The following is a 25,637-nucleotide window of genomic DNA, read 5'->3' as shown; positions in this document are numbered from 1 at the left end:
AGGCGGAAGCAACAGGGCGGCGGCGCGCGCTAGGGAGTCGCGGCGCGCGCGGGGGCCGGGGCGGGGGCTGCGGTGCGCGCATGCTCACACGCGCCCGTGACGCGCGGGGCGCAGCGGGGCAGAGCCGGCTCCAGAGGCGCGGCGGCCGCGGGAGGAGCAGGCGCGGAGCATCGAGCGCAGGCCGCGCCGGCCCGACGGGAGCAGCGCGGGGCGCGGGCCGCCTCTCTGAGCCGCCTGCGCGCGGGCCGAGTCCCTTGGCCGCCGCCGGCGGGGCATGAGCGCGGAGGGGCCGCGGCCGCCCCCCGCGCCGCCCAGGCCGTGACCGGGCGGGGGGCGGCTGCGCTAGCGCCTGCAGCCCAGGGGCTCGCGGAGCCGGGAGCGATAACCATGGACTGCAGCCTGCTGAGGACGCTCGTGCGCAGATACGTGAGTGGCGCGCTGGGATGGGGCCCGGGCCGGGGTCTGGGTAGGGGTTCAGGCCCCGAACGTCCCGCCGACGGGTCCCCGCCGAGCTCCACCTGTGCTCAGTCGGGCCCACCCAGAAGGCAGTTGCAGCCCGGTCGATCCCGGGGTCGAGGGACATCCATCCTCGGGGGTTGCGCTCGGCTGCAGCGGGGCGGGCCCGCGCGGGGACGGGGACCAGCTGAGACGTGTGTACGGGGCTGCGGGGAAGCGGGGAGCCTCCACCGGGGAGTCAGAAGTGAAGTTTGCTGTCTCTGAAAGTAACCAGCCAGGTCCAACGCAGTTCTCAGTTCCCGGCTCCCCTGGATGCCGCTGCGCGGTTAGTGACGGGAGTGCCTCGCAGGGGAGACCGAGGAGGTGGCAGCCATCAGTCCGGACGGAGTAAAGTGGGTGTGTGTGTACAGAGAAGAGAGAATCTGCCCCGGGACAGCTTGTCTTCCCTAAGCTGGACACAAGGACCTATTGTCCGGCAGCTGGCGCTGGGTGGTCACAGGTTTGAGGAGCGCGTGCCTAGTTAGGGCTGGGTACAGAGGGGGACCAGAGCTTTCTGGCCTCTCTGAGAGGGACACTTGTCCTTGGATGTGGGTTTTTCTGAAGGGGAATTTACCCCCCACCCCTTTTCTGGTTAATTTCCTTCCAACTTCGGCCTTTCAGTGAGAAAAGAATGAGACTAGGAAACTGCAGCCCACCCCCGTGGGAGGGAAGGAGGGGTCCCTGTAGAGATTCTCGGTGGACCTGCCTGCTTCCCAGGGCCACAGGACTCATTTTCATCCCTGGTGCTGACTTTTGCTTCCATACTGCCCTTAGGCAAGCCTTCAGCTATCTTTCCTTAATCTAGGTAAAATTTCAGGTTAGTTTCTTTTCGCTGTTCTCTTTTACTTCCGAAGTGGCATTTTCTCTCACATCTAGGCTGCAGATATTCCTTAACGAACTTTTCCACTCTCAATTACTTAATGATCCATCTGGAATGTAAGTCATGGGATGTTAAGGTTCTGGTGTGTTCTCTTGACTCCTCTGCCACACTCTTGTACACAGCTACTTTTACCTGTGATTTTAAACTGAGTCTAAGTCACAGAATTAACTTGACTCTCCCACCCCCAATAGTTCCGGTTTGTTTTCTTGTAATGTGGTTATTTTCTGAGATGTGAGGTTAAATTATATTTTCTTTTGTAAGAGGAGAAAAGGAGATCGGATATTCTTGTCTCATGGTTTATGCAACTGAAATGAGCCTCCTCTCTGTAGCCTGCTGCCTTTCACACAGAATTCCTGAGATCAAGAGGCACTACTGCTTTCCCTGAGGCCCCGGGTTGCTAAAGATGGAGTCTTCGGCCCTTGGAGAAGAATATTTTGTCCTGGGTCAGTTCCTGGCAGTGAGTACAGGCAGGAAAATGACAGAGAGAACCCCTGCCTTGGTGAGGCCCAGTCCGCTCCACACCACACACTGCTGTATGTTTGAACAGTCACATAGCCGTGCGCACAGCTCACACACCATGTAGTAGCCATTGTTTTAGAGGTAGTCCCAAGTCACAGCATGCATCTTAAAACATTTTAAGGAGCACATGTAGAACCAGTGACACTTCCTCTTAGGTGTGTGAGGTGAGGAGTGTGCGCCTTCCGTCTGCAGCTGTGCACCTGGTGTATCTGACTCCTAGTGTTCTGCTTCAGCACTTTCGTCAGCTTGAGCCTGGCAGTTCTTGTGAAGATTGAGTGTCTTAGTCTAGAAAAGAGGCAAGAATGGGGTCTGGATCCCCAGAGAGGCTCAACAAGTTCACCAGCATCCACTGCTAAGGTTCCCTGGGTCACTGGGGCTGGCCCTAGCCCCAGCTACCAGTGAGAGCTTAGCTGAGCACTCTTATGCTGGGGTGGGGTGGGAGGAGGGAAGTTTAGGAACCCTTAAAAAATTTTTATTCTTTTGAGAGAATCTCCCTAAGTGTGGCTCTGTTTGGCATGGAGCTCACTGTGTAGACTAGGCTAGTTCTGATCTCACAGAGATCTGCTTGCCTCTGACTTCCCTGTGCTGGGATTAAATGCATTGGTTACGTGACTCCAGGCTCTTTTAAAAAGGGGTGGGAGTTGGTTGGTTCCGTGCAGGGCTTTTCTGAGAGACTGGGGGTAATAAATTGGTGGTGGGTATGATTTGTATACTTGGCAAAGATAAAATAATTTAAAGCAAAGTGTTGAACCCTGTTGCTGGCCGAGCAGGAATAGCTGCAGAAGTTATTTAGGGCCAGCTTCCAAGGCCAGGCTCCTCACAGAGGTCCTCTCTCTTTTGCTTCCTGGTTCATGCTGAGGGGATTTGATTTTCCCTCAAATCCCTGTAGGTCAAGAGTTTCATTTTGTCATGTCTGAGTGATGTGTTTCTGTCATGGGGCCTGGATTTCATTTATTAGGTTTTATGGCTTGTCAGAGCCTCTGCCTTCCAAAATTTGCTTTGCAGGCAGCACACACTGTCTAAGGCAGAGAACTCAGGAAAGCCTGAGGCATCCCTCCCTTTACCTTCCTTTCTTGGTACCAATTGGCAATTGAACTTGGTACTTCCTGCAGGCTAGGCAAGTGCCCTACCTCTGAGTTATATTCCTAGGCTTTTTGGCTCTCTGCTTTGGACAGGCTCTCCCTGAGTTGCTCCAGCCAGCCTTGAACTCTTTGTATCCAGATGGGCCCTAAGTGTGTGGTCTTCCTGCTTCACCTTCAGCAGTGGCTGGAATAGCAGGCTGCACCTCCTTGTCTAGCTCATTTAGATTTCCTTTGTATTCTATTTTATGTGAACGGCCTCTTTGCCTGCACATACGTAAACATGCTGTGTTCGTGCCTGATGCCTGCAGAGGTCAGAGATGCAACTGGAATTACAGACCATATGAGCTCACATGGGCGTGCTGGGAATCAAACCTCTGGAAGAGCAAGCAGCCTCTTAACCACTGGGGCACCTCTCCAGTCCCTGCATTTCTCTATATTAGAAAGAGACAGTTTAGGCTCCTGGGGATTTCAAGCATTTACTTTATACTTCTCCAAAAAAGTTAAGGAATCTGTAAGCATGCACACTTCTCCTCTTCCTTTTCTTCTTCCTCCTACTTCCTCTTTTCCTTCCCTGACCTCTTCTCCTGTTCTTCATCATCCTTCTTTTTGGATAGGGTTTTACTATGTAACTCTGGCTGTCCTACAACTCAGTACATAGATCAGCCTGGCTCTATCTCCCCAGTGCTGGGATTAAAGGCTTATGCTACAACGCCTGGCTTCTTCGTTTTTTATTACCAAGTGGTTTGTATCATGGGTTCACCATGAGCTTGCCTGTTCTAAGAGACTGAACTCACTGGACATCCTGCTCCTAATTCAGCTCTAGGAATCCATGCCTTCCTGTTCAGCCCCCAGAGTCCATATTCCCGGATACAAAGTGAAACCACTTAACCACCAAGGCCTTCTGGTATTTGAAGTAAGTGATTCCTTAGGCATAAAACCCCAGGCTAATGGATGGTCCTTGTCCAACACAGTGGTAGCAATCTATAGGATAGACTTGTAAAGTTTAATATTAACATACATTTAACAAGGCTGCAGCTAGACAAGTTTGTCCAGCGCCTGCCTGCCTTCAGAGGCTGGTGTGTCCTGATTGGACGTTTCTGAGCAGTCGCCCCAGCTGTGTATTTAACCTTTATGTCAAATGTTAAAGGTTGAATACATAGCCTTTATGTTATTCTTTGTACTGAAGCTTTCCCATTGTCCTGCGGAGCCCTATTGAGTGTCTGCTCATGTTTTTATTTCATGCCAGAGACTGAATTTAATAACCCAGGGAAAAGAGGCTTGTATCATTACAGCCAGTTAAGTTTCTAGAAATGAGAACACTGTCCTGAGTTTACAATTAGCTCAAATGGCGTGACTCTGTTAACAGTCACATGTAGTGCCTCATTACTTAGGAATCCTGCTTGAGGATGTGCTCCAAGCAGAACATACAAACTGCCATTGGGCGCCTGCGCCCTAAGCTTGACACAGACAGGCTTACCAATGTTCTTTTAACCAAGTTAAGCTCAGGTAGGACTGCTATTTATTCGTAACACAAATCAATAGAAAGCCATTTGTACGGTACTGGAAAGATGACAGGATGGAGTAGGTTCTATTTGTGCCTGACTGAGATGCTTCTGGCTTAGCAACTCAGGGTGGATACAGAGCTCTGGAGGTTAGGCATCTGTCTCTCGGGTCCTCACATTTGGCTCTGCCTCTACTCTGGTGAGTTCTTGGACCTGCTGGTTAGCTTCTTTAAATTGTCTCCTGGTCTGTAAAACAAGGGCTATTGGTGCTGCCTACTCCCAGGAGTCCACAGTGTTTGGGACATAGTCCTTCCACGTGGTAGATGAGGGGGAGCCTCTGTTTGGACACCATGAGTCTGTGCTGTCCTGCTTCTCAGCAGACCTGAGCTTCCTCTTCATGGGGCAGCTGAAAAATCTGCCTGGATGTTTGAAAAGGAAGCAGACAGCATACACCTATGCACAGCCCACAACTCTGCTGTTTTCTGTCCTGGCCTCCTCCCTGGTTTGGGACAACAGATCCCATTCTGATAGAGACCAGTTCTGTAGTTTGTACTCTGGATCCCTCCCCAACCCTCTTCCTATTTAGGTGACATCATCTTCACCAGAGCATATAGCCAATGTCTTCAGTTACCCGTTGTCATAATGGCTTACCAAATGGAGCTGACCAGACTCTCCTCCTTCCCTCCTCGTCTTATCATACTCCCGCGGTGTTCATCCCAGGATCTTCTTGACCTCAGTGGTGTTCCTCACACCTGACTGAAGTGGTCTTCAAGTGGTCTACATACTCACTTTAATGTCAGAGAGGGCGATCCCCATTCTTGGACAGCCACCTCAGAATGGAGAGGCAAACACAGGCTGGTATTATTGGTAGGATATGATCTTCTTTTGGCATCACAGGTAACATTTGAAAGATATATTTTTAGTTTATGGTTTTAGACCATGAAAGCAAGGTCCACTGAATATTCTGGTGGGAATCACATGGAGATCAAAGGGCTTGCTTCTAGATAGTTAGCCAGGAAGGAAGCAAGAGATGAGAGGAAGGAGAGAGACAGAAGTGAAAAGAAGAAATGAGCCAGAGATCGAAACAGTGTTCCCAGAGACAAGGTACATCTTTGTCTTTCCAGGGCATAATCCCAGTCATCTGATTTTTCCAGTACCTTCCAGTGACCCCATGTATTTATGAGTTCATTACCATATTAATCTATTGATCAGCTCAGAGTTTTCAGAGTCCAGTTGTCTCCCATGACTGACCAGCAGCTGGGGGCCAAGACATGAGCTTTTTACAGGGGAATGCGTTGTATCCAAACAGTAACTTTGGTTCAGCAGGCCCATTGGGCAGTATCCTGAGGACTTAGGGCTGACTGAGACTGGGCTGGGTAGTGTGTCCAGTGGAGAAAGAGGGCAAATTCAGAGGCTGTAGGGCCCTGAGCATCTGGTGCTGGGTGCCTGCCTTGTTTGCCTATGCATCCTTAGGTGCCCTGTGAACTCTCCGCTTGCTAGGACCCTGGCTCCTGCACCGATACCTCCTATCTCTGCTGCTCCCTTATCTTAGGAGGAGATAACCTCCCTGTACATGTGTGCCAGGGATCCTGTGTGTGCCAGGGATTCTGTGCTTAGGCCTGTGTACGTACAGCTGCTCTGTGACCTCTGATGGCTGATTCTCACCATTGTCTTAGTTGTGGTTGGAGGAAAGGCTGCTGGACAGTTCTGAAGGAAGCTTACCAAGCGCTGGAGCAAGCGGTTAACAAGTCTTTGTTAAATCTTGTTCAGCAGTATTGCAGATGGTCAGGTTCCTTTTCCTTAGCTCATTCATTGTATACAATTCCGGGAATGTGGGACAGACTGGACTCAAAAGGCTTCTGGCCCTTCAAGTTCCTAAGCTCTCAACCTTTGTGCCTCTGATGATATCCTGTGCCTTCCCCGGCTCAGCCACCCCACTGACTCCTCCTGACTGAGCTCTTAGGGCTTGATTTCCAGTTTTCTTCTGTCATTTCACGGGAACTCAGGGCCTGGGGGCACAATAGCCTCTCAGAACCTGGTTTCAAGAGCAAAGCTCCAAAGGTCTCTACAGATTTTAAATAGTTAATTCCCCAGAGTTTACTCTGACCCTTTGGGAGGGATTTTCCAGTTCTGTGTCTTAGAGGAACTGGTCCTGGATTAGGCAGCTAGATGGCCTTGTACTGGTTAGACTCAGTGGCTGAAGTGGTAGTTGACTTTGGTGCCAATACTAGGATATAAGTGATTACCTGCTTAGTACCCACCCATTGTGGCTTCTCCAGAATCCTGGTAGATTCTTTTTCTATGGTCCTGCTGCTGGAGGGCACAGCTACCCGTACAGGATGGGCTGTTCTGTCTGCTCTGTCTCTGTCTTCTGACCTGTCTTTCACCCACTGATAAGGGTTCAGGCTTTTCTGGTTTGGGCTCACATGTGATGTGGGTAAAATAGTTTGCATGCTGCTCTTCAGGTTCGTATTGTGCTGATATAGTCTATCTCTCTCTGCCTGTGTGTATGTGTGCACTCACGTGTGTGTGTGTGTGTATGTGTATGTGTGTGTGTGTGTGTGCATGCACACTTTCTCTCTCAGGCTGTAGTGCTGGGACTGAGGTAGGGAAGTCTTCTCACTGTAGCTCCTCAGGAGGAAAGTGATGTGGAAGTCAGTGGCCAGCACTGAGCTCAGTGGCTGGGGCTCCTGGCGGTCCTGGTGTGTGAACACTGTGCCCATTAGTTACTCTCTCCACTGTCAGTCCCTTAACTGGTTGTCAGCATTTTTCAAGTGGAGTAAGGAGCAGGTGACATTTACGGTAGGTAGCAGCTGAGCACTTCTTCCTCTCATTCCATGTCCAAGGATTGTTAGTGGCAAACCCCATTCCAAACTGCACTGAGCCAGACCAATGTAATTCTGAAAACTGTTGTTTTCACATTTCTGTTCTAAAACCTGTAGTAACCACCTTCTACTCTTTCCGATACTATGTCCTAAGTGATTCCTTTGTGTTTAACTTTCATGGGTGTCAGAACCAGACCCCTTCTTTGGATGTTTGTCGAGAGGTTCATGCACATTGGACATTGAGGTGAACTACACTCCTCCAGTGATTCATAGGACGAGGGTGTGAGCTACCCTCTTGGGGTTGAGCCATGCTGCTCTGGGGAATGGGCTCTGCTTCTAGGTTGGGGGAAGGGCACACTTCTGGAGTGACCCATGCTTCCAGAAGATGGCATGGTGCCTGGCTTGTCTGGTATTAGTTTAGACTTTAAAGGAACTTCAGTACTTGGGGTTGATGTCTACTGAGTCTGACTCAATCCAAGTGTTTCTTGTCATTGAGACAGGTTCTTACTGTGTAGACCTTGGTGGCCTGGAACTTTCTTTGTAGACTGGGCTGGCCTCAAACTCAAAAATATCTGTCAGTGTCTGCCTTCTGAGTGCTGTGTGCTACCACTATACATGGCCCAGTCCAGTTAAAAATTTCTTTTTAAATGATGGGCTTGGCCCATGTTCCCAGGCTGGCTTTGAAATCCATCCTCAGCCTCCCAAGAGAGCTGATAGCCACTGTGCCTGGCCCAGTTTGTGATTCGGGTACAGATATTTTTTCACAAACAAAGGAGTTACTGACAGGAACACCTATGCCCCTGCAAGTCCTGACCTCATTCACCTGGCCAATGATGTCATGGTCCTGTCCCTCCAGCCCTGTGTGTGAGTCGCTCTCTGTGGTTCTCAGGTCTCCAGGTGGCCTTTGAGCTCATTTCATCTCCCAGGGGGGCTAAAGAAAAGCCAGATGGCAAATGTAGCTGCTTCCCTTTGGGTATAGATCCGAGGATCAGATACTCACTGAAAAGTGCCTCCAGAGTTGCTCACCAAAGTGCATGTGTGTCTCATAAAGAATAGTTTTTCAATTTCAAAAGGGAATGAAGCTTTTTTTTTTTCTAGCTGGAAGATTTAAAAACAATTTAAGAGAAGGTTTGTTCTGTGAATTTGATCAAAAGCCAGTGGGGTTCTGCCCTCCTCCCACTGAGCCCACCTCAGACAAAGGAGAACAGGGCCCAGGTGAGGGACATGGCTAGACGGATCTACCACACGCCCAGGAAGGAGCACTGTTCTTCCACAAGAATACTGGGTTTATCCATGGAACGGAGTGGTGGGCTTATGAGCCTTGTATAGACAATACACCCATTTTGCCCAGTACAGCCTCCGAGTAGGCAAGTAAGTTAGGTGACTACTTTAGGAGGAATGGGCCCAGAGCACTGTGATCCCCTACCTCCAACCTTGCATGTGGCCACACTGGGACCTACTAGACATGCTGCTGATTCATGGTAGATCCCCTTACCTTGCTGGAGGCGTCACCTCTCCGTGTGTCCTCTTTGATAACTATAGAAGAGGGACTGGGTGTCCTAGCTCCTGACAGAACCAGCCTGCTATAGCCTCCATAATGTTCATATAGGCAGGTGGGGTTCAGGGTGGCTTCATAGATGTGCTGGCCTGGTACTGCTGCGGCACTTCTGTGTCTTGTGTCCTTTCCCTTCATGGGACCTGTCTCACCCAGGGACTCCTAGGGTGCTAGTCAGACACTGCACCTCTGTGAAATCATGTCTGTAGCTTGGTGTTGTCCACAAGTGTGTGGGGAATATTCTGGTTGGTATTTGGTTTATACAATATACCACAGAGACGGAGTCAGAAGGCATGGCAGACTCTGCCTCCTGCCACTTGAGAGAAAAGTCCAAGAAGCAACTCCAGACCACACCTCTGAGAGCTGCAGAGGAGATGGACTACAGGGTCTGGGCTGAGGGCAGAGTGGGGCTGGTGCCTCACAGCTGAGGTGCAGGACAGCATTCCACGTCTGAGCAGCCCGGCGTGCTCCCTCCTCCACGTGTCCTCTACCCCATTAATGTTTAGGGCCTGGCCAGCTGCTGATGGCCTGACATCTGTACACTGATGGTACCTGTGAAGGCACATCTTGAAAGCTGCCTCCCTCTGAAGTACATCATTATGTAAAAATGACACATGAGCCCCGGGGAGCACTCACTCACTGCCCTGGCTACTTCCATTCCTCGGTTTACTGCAGAAGCATCATCCCTGTCCCTGTGAGGTGTCTCTATCCATGTCTGGGACTCCTGTCCCTGCCCCATGCCAAGTAAGGTGCAAAGCCCTTTGGCCTTTGAGTGTTTGACCCCGTCTTACAGATTTCTTCTGGCTGCCTGTTGGTTCCCACAATTATCAGCAGGTACAGTTTTTGAAGCGGCCATTGATGGGCATTTAAGTTAGATGGCTGAGTCTACAGTGCTAAGCAGGGGTAGGAGAGGGCGACCTGTGTCTGGGCTGTTGCCCCGAGGGATGCCTCCTGCCAACTGCCAGTGCAGTCGGTGCCCTGACAGCGTATGTAGGTAGTAGATGTCATGCACCCCTCAATGGCCTGGCCCCACACAGCCTACCTCAGCAGAGAGCTAAGGGTCCGAAAGCTGGGCTGTGTCCCCACCTGACAAAAAAATCAAAAAAGACTGGTCCTCCCGTATTAAGATGCCACCACCTTCAGGGCTTTGTTACCAACCTAATCTTCGTGTACAGTTACACACTACCAGGGCTTCAGCACGAGAAGCAGCATACAGTGAAGGAGGTTCAGTTTAGACCAGATCAGATGACAATAGATTTCAGAGCACACAGTTTGCTTTTTACATTAACAAATAAATTATAACATGTTCTACAAAATCTGGAAAGACTCAGCATAGAATATTCTTTGTGTGTGTGTGTGTGTGTGTGTGTGTGTGTGTGTGTGAGTAGTGATACAGGTGATTCACCCATTATTGCTCTAGATTTTTCTCTTCCTATTGTGTCTGGCAAGGCAGAAGGAGTTGGGTCAAAGCAGTAACAAACATAGCACATTGTTGTGGTGTTTGTGTTGTAGTCCAGATGCATCGCATCTGCTTTATTGACCAGACAGATGTTGCTATTTATGTCACAAAGTGGATTGAGCCTGCCGACTTAGTAGAGCCATGGTCATGTGACCAGTAGGAGGCGTGGTTTCAGTTAGTGAGCTTGCTACCTTTCTCATCTTCAGGCTGACGTTTTTTTTTTTTCTGCAGTGAAATTAGGATTGGTTGTTGGGAGGTGGGCAGGAAGTGAAGTAGCAGAATCATAGCCCACACCCGACACCACAGCCCTCAGATTCTCACAGACAGCCGTAAGTCCCAGAGCTTTCAGTGTGCTTAAAGAAAAGTAGTCTCGTTGTCATTTGATAAGGCTGTTATTTCAGAAAACATCACCAGCATGGTTTTTCTTCTAGTCAGGTGTTGTTTGGCCTCTGTGGATGTTGAATTCTGGAGACTTTTTCAACCGATTGACCAAAAACAGAGCATGAGGCATGTCTTAAGCAGAAATCCTACCCAGCTCATGCCTGGAGACTTCATGGGCTGCCAGAGGCACCCCAAACTTCTCAGGGCAAGAAACTGCTTGCCATCGCTGTTAGGCCCCACGAGATAACGGGAAGGGGCTGTGTAGGCTTCCTACCTCAGATCTGTGGCTCCATGTAGCTTCCTCCAGCCTGGGAGGAGGACATGCTGTAACAGTTAAATATTCTGTGCTCAGGGAAAAGAGGATTTCCTCAGCCTATTTTCAGCAGGGGATTAGGGACAGCAAACTTCTGCTGTGAGGATTTCATCTAGGTTTTTGTGTAGTTTTGCAGGGTCTCAGAGATCACCTAAATGTGAAGGTGAGAAAGAAATGATGTGGGGGTCATTGACGTGGTCCTCTGTGACTTGGGGTCAAGTCTCAGTTGCATTCGTCACTTTTGGATAAAATGCTTTGCATTCAGAATCACATTTGTCCCGAGAAAGTATTGATACAGTTGTTTTGGTTCAGAAAATGATGAGCCATTAAAGTGGCCAGTTTTTCTGGCCATGACTAACTTTGGTGTAGACTGGGAAGTGTCATGTGTATGAAGAAGGCTGCCGTGTGGTCAGAGAGAAGCCTTTTGGTGATCTTTCCTGATCATTGAATTCCACCATTTCTTGACTGAAGAAGAGAAATAAAAACAGTGGAGAGTGTGTGCAGGCACCCTGTGAACTTTCCACACAGCAGCCTGCACGAGTCAGCTCCACATTTGATGCTTCTCAAACTCGTTGATGTTCCCAGACAGTGCTTGCTGTGTGTACTGTACATTCAGTGGAGCAAACTGAAGACTGTCTACCACACAGAGAAGAACCAAGTGAGCAGTGTGTGGTAGTGTGAGAGAAGGAGGGGAACCAAATGAGCAGGTGTGAGTACTAAGGGGTCTTAAAATAGGTAATAATCGTGTTGCATTTTGAGGAAGATTGGTTTGTTTTTAAAGCCAAAATCTGGCTTTGTAGCCTATGCTGTCTTCATATACAGGCTTCAGCTCCCTGAGTACTGGAATTACCAAGGTGCATTGCCATGCCTAGCTTTTAATGCAAGCTTTAATTATGTCTTGAATTAATATGGCCAAAGAAATAAGATTACATGATAGAAGAATCAGAATAATTAAGAAAACTTTAATCACTATTAACATTTTAGATGGCACAGTATACATGTGATACACATATGATGCATTATATGTGTCTATGGGGCACAGCACGACACTTAGTGCTTGTAGAAAAGCATGGGGTCAGCTCATGTGACTGGCATGTCTATACATATTACTTCTTTATGTGGGGTTGATCAGCATGTGCGCTAACATTGCTGGTTATTTTGAACTTGTTCCCTGGCTGTTGTCAACTCCAGTCACGCTGTGCTTCCTGTCTCCAGCCTCGGTGCCTGTCCTCGCTCCGTCCCAAACTCCTCCAGGCTCTGATGCTGCTCTTTTCACTCTCTCTGAGGTCGGTTTCAGACTCCACATAAAAGTGGGAACCACAGTGCTTGCTTGCTCCTGGCCTCGTTCACTTAAGAGGTGGTTTTTCTTTAAAGGTGCATGTACACATGTGTTTGCTTGTGCCTGTGTGTGTATGTATGTGCAGGTATGTGCCACACAGCACATGTGGAGGTCAGACAATGACTGTTTCATGTCAGTTCTTCCCTTATACTTATGTTGGTCTTAGGGATCAGTCATGGATCACCGGGCTTGGTGGCTGATCTGATAAGCCATCTTGTCAGTCCAAGCAGTTTTGTTTTGTTTGTTTGTTTTTTTTTTTTTTTTTTTGATATTTAAAAAAACATGGATATTCTCTGTATTTACATTTCGGATGTTATCCCCTTCTCCCAATCCCATCCTTCCTCCCCCTCCCCTTGCCTCCATAAAGGTGCTCCCTCTTTCAACCACCCTCTCCCACCTAAGCACCTTGGCTTTCCTGTACACTGGGAAAATGAGCCTTCACTGAACCAAAGGCCTCTCCTCCCATTGATGCCAGACAATGCTATCCTCTGCTGCATATGCACCTGGGGCCATGGGTCTCTCCTTACAAACTTATTGGTTGGTGATTTAGTCCCTGGGAGCTGTGGTGGATTTGGTTAGTTGATCATTTTGTTCTTCCCATAGGATTGCAAACCCTTTCAGCTCCTTCAGTCCTTTCTTTAGCTCCTTCATTGGGGTCCTCATGTTCAGTCCGATAATTAGCTGCGAGCATCCTCCTCTGTATCAGTCTGGCTCTGGCAGAGCCTCTGAGGAGGCGTCCATATCAGGTTCTTGTCGGTAAGCACTACTTGGCATCAGCAATAGTGATTGGGTTTAGTGGCTGCATATGGGGTGGGTCCCCAGGTGAGGCAGTCTCTGATTGATCTTGTCTTCAATCTCTGCTCCTCTATTTGTCCCTTTATTTCCTCCCATGAGCGTTTTGTTCTCCCTTCTAAGAAGGACTGAGGACCTTCTGTCCTTCCTTCTCTTTGAGCTTCATAAGGTCTGTGAATTGTTTCTTAGGCATTCCAAGCTTTTTGGGCTAGTATCTGCTTATAAGTGAGTACATACCATGAGTGTTCTTTTGTGAAACTGGGTTACCTCACTCAGCTATCAAGCTTCAAGTTCCATCCATTTGCCTAAGGATTTCATGAAGTCATTGTTTTTAATAGCTAAGTAGTACTTCATTGTGTGAATATACCACAATTTCTGTATCCATTCCTCTGTTGAAGGACATCTGGGTTTTTTCCACCTTCTAGCTATTATAAATAAGGCTGCTGTGAACATGGTGGAACATCTGTCCTTGTTAGATGTTGGAACTTCTTTTGGGTATATGCCCAGCTATATAGCTGGGTCCTCAGGTAGTACTATGTCCAATTTTCTGAGAAATTGCCAGACTGATTTTCAGAGTGGTTATACCAGTTTACAACCCCACCAACAGTGGAGGAATGTTCCTCTTTCTAGGCATCCTCACCAGCATCTGCTGTCACCTAAGTTTTTTATCTTAGCCATTCTGACTGGTGTGAGGTGGAATCTCAAGGTTGTTTTGATTTCAAGCAGCGATTTTTAATAGCACATGGACATGCTAACTTGTTGGTTATGAACAGTGTTTTGTGGTGAAATGGTATTCATGATACTACATTTATTTTTAACTGTCATTTGCACAGAATCAGATAGCACTGTTTTTTTGTCACCATCAACACAATTCATTTCCAGAACTTAGTCCAGAATAAAGCTGATTTGTGGATAATTTTAAATAAGAACTCTTTTCTACATTTGATATTGTATACCCTTCTTTTTGAGAAAAAATCTTTTAAAAAATCTACAAAACTCAAGAAGATGACTGGGCATGGTGGCAGAGGCAAGTGGGTCACTCTCAGCTCAAGACCAGCCTGATCTACACCATTGAGTTCCAGCCCAGACAGAGTTACAGAGTCACACAGTGAGAGCCTGTCTCAAACAAAGAAACAAAAACCTAAACAAGCAAAAAGAACAAACCTGGTGATGGTGATGATGGTGATGGTGATGACGATGGTGTTGAAACCTGAGAACCAATGATATTTTAATAGATCTTTCCTGCCAGTGTTTTCGAATGGGGCAGAACCAAGAGGGCTTCATACATTGCTCAGTGCTACCTGGGCTGAGGGTAGTGAGAGAAGGTGCCCCAGAGAGGAACCCCTGATAACCTGGCAGTGCAAATATCAGGAAGGGTGTGCTTAGCAGCTGGGACGACTTGGGAGCATGGTGGCAGTCACTGCTGTGTTATAGCAGGAGGTTCCTGTGGGTTTTTTTCTAAGTACCCTTGTAGCAGGTGGAGCTGTGGCGTTCTGTGGGACAGTTCTTCCAAAACCCCTTTCTAGTCACTCTTGGCTTGAAGACATTTTTCTTTAAATCTATAACTGACTATTTAATGATACAAAGAAACAGTAAGAAATGGATTGATGACATTTAAAATTATATTTACTAGTAAAGTTGTTGGTTCTGTGAGAACTGTTAGGCTGCTTTGAGATTTGTTTTGTTTTGTTTCCCATCCTTTAATTGAGTGTTATTTCTGTTTTATAACTTTGGGGGTTTTTTTTTTTAAGCAAAGTATTATTTTAAAAGTTCTGAGTCCTCTTGTTCCAAGTAAGTGTGTGTGTGTGTGTGTGTGTGTGTGTGTGTGTGTCTGTCTGTCTGTCTGTCTGTCTGTCTGTCTGTCTGTGTGTAAATAAGAAACTTATAACATGGCTAGAAGCCATGTGGCAGTCAGAAGAATAAGGTTACAGTGTTACTTCTGTAGATTGAGGCTCTCACCTTGTAGTACAGAATTGAACTGAGTCTGATGGGCTCTTTCCATAGTAGCCATGGAGACAGCATCACCCAGCATGCCCAGCTGAGGACTTTATCACTGGGGTTAGCTGGTCTGTGACTGACTTGGCTTAGTGTAGCCTGTGTGCTGGATGCCCAAGTCTGAGTTTGTGGAGAGAGCTTAGCATTCCTTGTGTCTGATTTTATTATCTCAATAGGCAGGTTAATGGAGAGAAAATTCTGTTCACTTCTATCTCAGTGTGAAGGCTAGTGACAAAGCTGGACAAAAATGAAGTGTTTATTTATTAGGGATCCAGTTTAAGCAGGATGGTGACAGGAAGCAGGACAGGGCACACCAGCCAGCCTTGTAGAGAGCAAGTCCTCCAGGTGCAGGATCTGTGTAGACACCTTGCCCCCCGCCTCCTTTGTAAGATGGGGCTGTCCCCAAGGATGAGATTATAGATGTGCTAGGGCGCTGTGTGCTGTCCAGCCCCACAGGATTTACTAGTGAAGCTGTAGCTGGCCATAGGGTACCGACTGTTGCCTGCAGTTGCTATAGGTGCCCAGCCCTTCTGGCCACCAGTCCCCACAGTTCCCTAGAACTAAGATCAGGGATACAGAGAGGGTCTGAATGAGCCATTCACATAGTTCACCGCTGCCCTTAGGCAAAATGGGGTGGCAAGGTAGATTGCAAGGCAGTCACTGGCTGTCACAGCACTGATGGACTCTGCCGGTGTTTTCTGTACTTTTATCTGGAGACATGCAGAGACCATGTCTTCTAAACTACACCTACAGGCTTTGTGGAGCCTTCTGGAAAGATATTTGCTCAGCAAGAGCACATGGCTCTCATGTGTGCCTTTTAAGTTGGTCTGGGGCAGGCACCTGCCCTTTCTGCCTGTCTTACTCCCCACAACACACACCTAAAATACACAGTAGTCACCCCTGTATCTGGCTGGTGTAAAATTGGCTTTTTCCAGCAGGGTGTAATGATCTTGGATGAGGCAGGCACAGCCACACCCTAGAAAATAAGGGCTTGGGATTTTCCTGTCTCCTCTCGGTGCCTGTGGGAGCTTCCACAGCACAAGAAAACTTCAGATCAACTCATTGCTATAATTTTAGCAATCAGGAAGGAACCAGGGGAAGAGAAAGGGGTGGAGTTAGCTAAGCTTTTCATGGTCAGCATCACCAGAAGTCCCTGCAGGAGGGATCATCAGGACCTCAAGTGGGAAACTTCCAGCCTATAGTTCAATTGCCCTGAGGTCACAGGAAGCCATGGCTCTGACACCTTTGGTTTGCAAGCCATGGTGAAGGAAGTTGTTCCCAGATGGCCAGTGGTAGAGAGAAGGCCAGTTCTAAGCAAGTACTAGCAATGATTCTAAACACAAGCAGACAGGTCATGGCCAAATGCCGTTATGTGGTAAGATTCCATAGAGGACCCCAAGGCCCTGATTACATGACCAGAAAATTCTCTAGGGATGCTCAAATGAGACCATATGTGTCACTAAGGGCCAGGGAGAGCTACTGTGCACCTGGCCCATGGCCCCAAAGCCACTTAAAACTTTTGTTGTTGGAATTTAGACTTTAATACTTAGTACAATGTTAAAACATGGCTTAAAATAGTTGAGAAAATTGTGCCAATTGTTGTGTTAAGAATAAAACTCAAGAGAGGAAGAGCCTGGGCAGGGCAGTGGCAGGAAGAGGAAGGCATGGATCCAGGGCCACCTTCCTGGCTTTGAGGGAGGCATCTTGGTACTTTCAGTTTGCAAATGAGGAATCAACCCCAGTTTCCTGGAGAGTTGGGTCTTCAGGACTTGAGACTGCTTGCTGAACTTAACCCGCTATGAAGAGGTTGGTGTGAGTCCTTCTGTCTCTCCTCAGCATCTGTGTAGAACTGACGGAACAGAGACTCTCTGGAGCTGGAGTAGTGTGAGAATAAAGGATGCTTAGCTGGTGTCATGGTTCTGAGCACCTCCACTTGTGGACAGGAAGCAGCCCCTGTTGATGGTTCTAGAACCTGTGCATGATAGGTACCACCATGAGCGCTTCCTTGAAGCCTTCTTCGTGCCATGGTCCTCTTCCTCCTCCAGCCTCAGACTCTCAGCAGCTCACATCTGTCACCATTTGTAAATGCCTGGTGACAGACTGTCTCTCCAGGCACCATGGAGTAAAGTGCCTGAAGTGTGTGCTTGACCATTGAGCACTGAGGTTTCTCCACTGTATAAACCTGGAGACAAGAAAGCACGCCAGCCTCCCAGTGCCTTGTGGGGAAAGGGTAAATTCCTTATCCCTGGAGCCCTTCCGGAACATGGGTGGGTTTGTGTGTGATGGGAGCTACATTCCCGATGGACTGTGTGGTGGAGTCTGAGGCCTGGGAGAGAGGGTAGTCTGCAGTTCTGCAGTGACATGAGTACAGAGACCAGAAGAGGTACACCGCCATCATGGCAATTACAGTGAGCACCTTCAGTCCCTGTGTGGAGAGAGGAAGTGTGTGCGTTCATGTGTCTGTGTGTTGTCTGTTTGCAGGAAGAGGGGCTGGAGGCTTTCTCTGCTGGGAGAGGCTGTGGGCTCTTGTCTCTGCCATGAAGGGATGGGGAGTCCTGTCTGAAAGGCTGCACACACCCACCTCCAGGGAGGAGCAGGCCCAGCTGGAGGGAAACCCCTGACAGTAAGTGACATCAGAGCTCTTGCAAGCAGATTCCCGATCAGCCCAGCAAAGGAGCACAGGCTGGTCATTAGCCTGGCTCCTGGCCATAGCTCCTACCTTCTGTCTGCCCTGTTTGTTCCTCGTAACAGAGAAACCAGCTGCCCTAGCTTTGTGAACTGAGAGCAGTTTCCGTTTCTTTGGGCCATTTGAAAGGCCAAGCAGAGCAGCATATCTGGGGAAGTTCAAAGCTGACAGAGCTCATCTAAGCAGAGGCAGAGAAGCCGTGTTTTCCAGGCCTTGAGTTCTGCCCTCTAGGGTCTTCTGCAGACAGCTTCAGAGGGGATTCCCAGGAACACAAGCCTTTGCTTAATGTTCAGCGTTAGAACTCTTGCATGAGTTCTGAGTTCCTACGGCGACTGATGTGTGTGCAGTGACTATCCCTAGGGACAGTTTGCAGCTCTGTTTTTTGTTTGTTTGATTGGGTTTTTTGTTGCTGTTGTTGGTTTTTGTTTTTGCAAGCTTGGCTGTACTTTGTTTAGTGGCTACTGAGCATCCTCTCAGGATCAAGTGTTGTGCCAGCACCAGAAATATTGACAATGAAACAAAAGACCCGGCTTTTTCTCCTAGAATTTAAAATTTAATGAGGGAATCACACAGTTGCCTTAAATAACTGATAAGCCACAGACCTGTCTTGGCACATGGCAGACAGGGGCCCACACAGGCAAAACCTGAGCATTGTGCTTACCTGTACATTAGAAATGCGAGGAGGCTTCCTCCATCTGTGCTAGACAAACTTCCTTAAGGCCACTGGCCTGGGAGACAGAGTCCCATGACTTGAGCTTGTCCTTATCTGCCTCTAGTCTGAGCCGGGGCGCATTGGCAAGTCACATTTAGAGTTTAAGTACTCACACCGGCCTGTAGTTAAAGGGTGTGCCTTCAGTCTTCACATTCCTGGGGAAGGAGTCCTTAGGCTGCAGCCAGGGCCCTCCTGCTACACTGAAGGTCACAGTCCTATTCTGTTCTGACAGGACCCTGTGGCCTGGTACCCACTCCTTTCAGAGTGCAAGCACAGGCCAGGTATGAGGAATGTGGTGGTCCCAAGCCAAAAAAATCTACTTACAAAGCAGTTGACTGACTGTCCAGAGAGCAGGTGTGGCTGTTAGGGACAGTGCTGACAGGCTGGGCTGCATGTGACCCTGGGTCATGTCACTGCCTGTTTGGCCCTTGCTCTGGCCTCTGTGGTTCTGTTTTTCTCTACCTCGTTGCTTTGTTATTTGAGTGCGTGGTGGGGAGTTAGAGAATGCAGAAATGCACAGGCAGGTGAGGAGTGTGCAATAGCATACCATCTCTACTGTCGGTCTCCAGCCAGCTGCTCTCGGGAGGCCATGGCAGCATTTTTAAATGCTCTGTCCAGGATAGGGGTCCAGGCAGCACTAGAACTCAAATGACACGCTTTGATTTTGTAAAACACTTGTTAGCACAGCACTGGGGCCCTGGCACCTGTGCCATCTGTGTGGATACTTTTCATGCCATCTCTGTGGCTCCTCTCCGGGGCTGTGTCTCAGTTGTGGTTTCCCCAAGTTTCTTTCCTTCTTGTTGAAGGTGCCCAGGTCCAGTCAGCTCTTGCTTCTGCATTGCTTCAGAGTGGCCAGGGTGTCCCTGTGTGGAGAGTGTCAGAAGACCACAGTAGTGACCTGCTATTTTTAGTGACCCCCGCTATCTTTAGCTGATGGTCCCCAACAATGCCAGCAACTGCCATGTCTAATAAGAAGTAGGGAGAAGGCATTGCTGGCCTTGGTCCTTCTAGAGCCAGCAGGGAAGAAGAACACTGGTTGGAGGTGCTTGCACACAGTTACCATGGTCAACAATGATCAAACCTGTTTGGAAGCAGATTGTTGGAGGTGACCACTTAAAAAATAGCCCATGATAATGATTTTGTAACAAAATAAACATCAGTATTTACTTCTGTAATAGCTATTGTTTATTGCTAGATTGGAGACTGGAGGTCATACCACCTCTCAGCTGTGTCCATCTGTGTATCCTGAAGGCTGTGTGGTAGCCTGTTTCTCTGTGGGAACTGTAGTGACAGTAATCATAAAATCATGGGCCTTAGAGCACCTTGGTCAGCTGCCCTAGGGTGGAGGACATTGCAGTAAATGACAGGTGCTGGCTGCCCAGAGGAGCCAGTCTGTGAACATGTCTGCACTCTCCAGAGCCTCACTGCTACAGACTCCTGACTCTGAGACAGATGTTTCTGTGCTGCTCTGTGTTACTGTGTGTTGCTCTCTGGGATATCAGAGATGAGGACATGGCAGTGTCCTCTTTGCCCAGGGTCAGTCGCCTAGCACAGGCCTTCAGTGCTGCTGCACTGTGAGTGCGATGCTGAGGACTGAGACCCGGGGAATATGTTTTAGGTTCTAGTAGTGCTGACAGGGACCCAGCACTCCCTGCTCTTCCAGAGCAACAGGCTGGACAGAGCAGCAGGACTGGATCCTACACGAGTTAGGGAGAGGGACTGCTGAGATGCATTCACAGAGAAGCACAGAGGAGCGTCATTGGGGGAAGATGGTGTCGTAGAGATGTGTTTACAGTGAGCCTTAGTGTTCTATCGCTGTGAAGAGACACTGTGACCAAGGCAACTCTTGTAAAGGAAAACATTTAATTGGGGCTGGCTTACAGTTTCAGAGTTTAGTCCTTTATCATCATGACAGTGAGCAAAGCATTATGCAGGTAGACATGGTGCTGGATAAGCTGAGAGTTCTACATCTTGATCAGCAGGGAGCCAGAAGGAAAACTGAGTGTTACTTCCAACAAATCACACTTCCTAATAGTGCCACTTCCTATGGACCTGTGGGGGCCATTTTTATTCAAACCACCACATAGTGAAAGGTTCTGCAGGTGGGTTACAGTAGATTATTGAGCTGGCTGGATAAGATGCAGAGGTATCTATCTGGTGGTCAAGGTTTAAACATGTGGTTTGTTCTAGACTCTTAGAGGCTGTTCGTGGTGCTGTGGTCTCCTTGGACTCTTGTCTGGGAAATGGCTGTCTGTGCTGCTGTGTAGAGCCAAGTGTAGCAGTCTATAAATTAGTAAACAGACCTTAAAGTCTAAACATGTAGATTATGTGTGTATAAATTTGTCAGTTGAAAGTTAATTAGGGGGTTGGAGATTGAGCTCAGTGGTAGAGCACTTACTTGCTAAGGTTTGGTCCTCAGCTCCAAGAGGAGGGGGGTAATGGGGATAAAGGTTAATAGGCATCTTTCCTCTGTTTGCAACATGGAACGCTTTATTCTAATTAGCCTCATATACAATAGTGCCACACGTACAACTTCTGAGCTTTGTTCCGTGTCAGAGTCAGCCAGCTTCTTTGGAAAGTCAAGTAGTATTGTGTTGATGAGACAGGGCCCATGTTGGGGGAAGTTTTGGAGGACTATCTTGATCTGAGGCCTCATGAGGCAGCCTGGAGGCCTTTGAGCAGTTGCAGTTTGTGTGCATCTGGTCATTGTATGTTGATGGTACATCAGGGACAGCCCCTCTTGGAGGAGAGAGAGGGTAGAGTCATGGCGTATGCTCATGGCTGTCCCATGAGACTCACTATCATCTGGGGTAACCCTTGGAGCAGGCACAAATGCAGGTGTAGGTGAAGTTAGAGGAAGACAAGCAGTTGGTTGTATTTGGTCCAGTATAGAGGGGTGATTTACAGTCAGAAAAAGGGGGCTTCCAGTGTTTGGAAGCATGGAAGATAAGACCTGGTCCTACCCCGTGTGAGTCAGTGGCTAGAGTAGGGCTAGCTGTGCTAAGTTGTTATGTTGCAGTTAGGTGCTCAGGAGAGTGCAGGGTCTGCACTGGACCTTGGCGTTGTGCCTGGAGTGTTCATAATGGTGATTCCCTCCAAACTGCCTCTCATAGAAGGACTTGGTAGTTTATGGGGATGGGAATAACCTGCATCTGAGAAGACATTGCATCTAAAATATTTTAAACTAAAACAGATTTTTACAGCATGAAATGAAAAAATTTGCACAAAAATATAAAAATGAACATAAGTCCAAAGAGATGGTGTGCTGTTGGGGATCATCTGAAGAGCAGAGCTTGTCTTCCTTCCCTGGCCTCTCCACCATGGTGGATGGTTAGCCTTGAGAACACATACACACCTGCCATTCTAAGCACACCTGTGTGAGGTTAACTCCTGTGTGCATTTGACTTAGGCAGCAAATGTTGAATTGCAGAGCAGTATTAGAACCCTTCTGTTGTAAAGTTGGAGCAGTAGCTACAATGTTTACAGTCTGTTCGTACCAAACTTACCTTTTCCCTCCATATGTTTTCTTCTAGAGATCCATGTTACACTGCTAAAGCTGCACCATGGCTAAGAACTGTTGTCAATTCAAGCACAGTTAGGCTTGTGGGCAGAGATGTCCCCACAGGCTCATTTCTTAAATACTTGGTCTCCATCTGGGAAGGCTGAACCTTTAGGAGTGGATCCTGATGCTGGAAGTAGGCACTAGAGGTGGGCCTTTGAATTTATAGCATGGCCCTTGGTTCTGGCCGTAGTCTCTGTCCAGAGCTGCATGTTTTTACTATCAGAGACTGGGCCTTATTTCCCTTTCTTCCCCACTGTGATAACCTGCAACCCTACAGGAACCAGGAACCCAGACAGACATTTCCTAGGTTCACTGATCTGTCAGACGCTGGGGTTATGGTGATGCAAAGTGCCGGAGGAAAGAACCTGCACCAGAGAGACTGGGTCCTTCTGTGACTACACTCGGCCCCGCGGAGCTTGCTTGTGGGAGGAATTCTTAACAGTTTGGAGCTGAAAACTAGTGAATCCCTAGAATGCTCTGTGTATAGCATTGGTGCTGGTGGGCGTTGGAAAGATTAACAATGACAAATGTAGACAGTGCAGTGCAAGCTCAAGAGTGCTCCGACAGCAGGGAGCAGCACGGATGAGAAAATCAAAGGTCAGGAACCCTTGGACAAGCTGATGCTCATGCCAAGCAAGTTTGTTTAGAAGCAGAACACTTTATGTAGTCTGCAATGGAAAAATGGAAGAGGCAGCTGAATTCCTTCATACAATGGGGTGATGTCACCAGGAAACTAATCATGCAATGTTGCACAACAGGATATCAAGTGAGTCACAGACCAAGTTCACAGCAGCCTTGGAGCACATAACCAGCCCTGCAAGTGGGGAAACGTCAAAGTTTTAGGACTGAAGCTCCACAAACTCTTCAGGGTACTGGCCAGGCCAGGCATGTTCCTAGTTTCAGATAAGGAGCAGATCTCCTTCACCGGACAGCAGGGCCGCAGAGAAAGCCTTGGGTCAGCCTGTGAATTGGCCCACATGCCTTTCATCCTTTATTCCGGCAGAGATCACTTATGCCCTGCCCATGTCCTGAGAGTTTTGGTTAGACCGAGTTCAAAGGTAATGAACTAATTTATTTGAGGATAACACAGTAGTCAAGCTGTGGCATGGTTATTGCCTGCTGCACTTGGTCAGAATTACAGTGAGAATCATGAGGAACAGCAGTGTAGAACAATTTGAAGAAAAATGTACATTTTGACTGGGAACAAGTAGCTATGGGCCACAGTGCTGTGGTCGTTGAGGTCTGTGCCACACACTTGTACTAAGACCATAGTGGGATGAAGCCCCAACCATCAGAGATTCTAGTGTGTGAAAATGTAACTGTGCTTGAAGTGTTTGTCTTTAAAGAGGAGTGCTGCAGGGTCCTTTGCTGGAGAGAGAGAGGGCTTTGCAGGGCTCAACTCCACAGACATGCGACTGCAGTCTCCCCCAGCACTTGTTGAGGTGGCAGGAGAACACAGCATTGTGTATGGCACGCTGGATGTTTAGGCATGAAGGACTCAGCAGTTACCAGGTCTCAGAGGCTTGTAGCAAGAGTTTTAAAAGAAAGCCTGAAGACTAGGCAGTGTGTAATGGGGTTGGGTTCATATGAGCTGATAAAGATTTTTTATACCTTAGGGGTTGGTTTTGTCAGGTATTCTGGTCACTGCAACATGGTAGCAACAGGTTTAGAACATAAGTATTCATGTGCCTCAGTGTCTCTGAACCTCCATGCAAAATCTGAGGGCACAGCTCTTGTACTCATTTAAGGCTAGTTGCCATGGTAGCAATGGATCTATATGCCACCAGAACACAGGTGCACATTGTCCACATAGGACTCATATGATATGCATATATGTCTTCAGTAATTTTGTGTGCATGTGTGTGCCCCCATCTGCAGTCTAAGTGCATCTTGCCCTTGATCTGCTCTGGCAGCTTGAGAATGCCTCTAAAGCCATCATTGACTTCAAGAAGCATCCTCCTGAGGCAGCAGCCTGGACTGCCAAACCCTGTTCTGCATAGGCTCAGCTCTAAAATGCAGCATTAAGTAGAATGAGCCATAGTTGCTTTTTGGGAAACTCAGCTGAAGCCAGAGAAAAGAAATTCTAGATAGACACGGCCTGCCTCTTTCCAGGGATGATTTGAAATTGCTTATGTAATTAAATGCAGCATAAGGAGGGGCGACCCAGAACAGAACGAAACAAAGCCAGAAAGCAAACCAGCAAGTACCAGCAAGCTTCTGAGGTGAATTTAGCTCTTTGTTTCTGCTACTGACACCGGAAAAAGGAAATCATCTTCTCCATCTAAGAATAGATGGCCACACATTTGTCTGGGGAAATAAACTGTTTTCATTCAGGGGGGAATTAATTTTGAAAGATATTGGGAAATCCATGTACTACAAGCTGTAGTTTTGCTAATGTTTTTAGAAGTGTTCAGAATAAGTTTCTTTTTCTTTAAATAGGGAGTTGATTTTTCTGACTTTTCTGAAAGTGTGGCATCCCACACAGCTTGGCTGTGACATTCTTTTGGGGGAGAGGGCTGAAGTTTTCAGGTGAACTACAGGGTCAGGGTCCTAGCATGTCACTGGCAGGTGCCTAGACAGGACGCAGATGGGATGCTCCCTGGTCCTCTGTGGGGAGGTCACCAAGGCTGACTCTTCACAGTTCCCCTATCTCACATGGTGGCCAGAGCACCATTTTGTCAACTCCTAAAGGCTCTTTTGGGGACAAGATTAAACAGCCACTGTCACAGTTCAGTAAAGGGAAGAGCCACTGTAAGTGCCGACACCTCTGAAAACAGTCAGCATTTTAACCCTCAGACGTCAGCTGCTGGGTACAGTGGGACTTCATTAGCTTTTACCTTATGTGTTGCAGACACCTGTGGACTGTGACATTGTTAGTGTCTTTAATATACTGGATATGAAGAAAGATATGGCTGCGGAATGGTTATTCTGAGAGTTTTAGATATTTTGGGAATTAATTACATCATTTGGGTGAGATAACTGAATCTTTAGTGATTTTTTTAAGGAAGTGAAAGCTTGGGAGAGAAATTGTGATCTCTGCAGACTTGCCATCAAACTTAGACCTTATCCACAGTCCTGTAAACCTCTGATTTAAGTCAGGAGAATGTAGCCTTCAAATGTCATGCTCAGGCTTCATGTCCTTAAAAGCCACTGCCATGTACTGTGTGTGAAAGGTGACACAGGTGACTCACACCTATTGCAACATTCACCAAGCCTCACGTGATCCTGGGTCGCCAGGGTGGCTGACCTCATCATCCGCCCTGGCAGTAGTAGGCCAGGTTATTCCATTGGTCACCATGGCCACCGAATCTGCATGGATGACATACATGTTGTCACGTGCACTGAGAGCCTGGCGGAGGCGGTGGCCACCCACATCTTGCTGAAGCCATGACAGCACCTGCAAGCTTGGGCTCTTCCCTCTGAGCTTGGAGACAGGTCAAGCGCTGCTCAGTCTCTTTGGGCCCAGGTTTTCTGAACCATAGTTTAGATGCTGATGCTGATAACCACACAGCACTCACCACAGCCGTGAGTGATGGTGAT

At 48.1% G+C, this 25,637-nt stretch overlaps 1 protein-coding gene across 3 annotated transcripts in view; it reads left to right on the top strand.

The window, feature by feature from the left end:
- Positions 1-129: 129 nt before the first annotated feature.
- The window catches only part of ATP11A (ATPase phospholipid transporting 11A), a 108,427-nt gene continuing 82,919 nt past the window's right edge, over positions 130-25,637 (top strand). For all 3 annotated transcript variants that reach the window (XM_080928556.1, XM_080928557.1, XM_080928558.1), the window contains exon 1: positions 130-426. In XM_080928556.1, coding sequence (XP_080784682.1) covers positions 388-426 — 39 coding nt within the window. In that variant the 5' untranslated portion in view covers positions 130-387. The remainder of the gene's footprint in view (positions 427-25,637) is intronic.

The sequence above is a fragment of the Micromys minutus genome (assembly GCF_963924665.1).
Source record: "Micromys minutus genome assembly, chromosome: 14".
NCBI lineage: Eukaryota > Metazoa > Chordata > Mammalia > Rodentia > Muridae > Micromys > Micromys minutus.
This window is presented reverse-complemented; position numbering and strand designations above follow the sequence as displayed.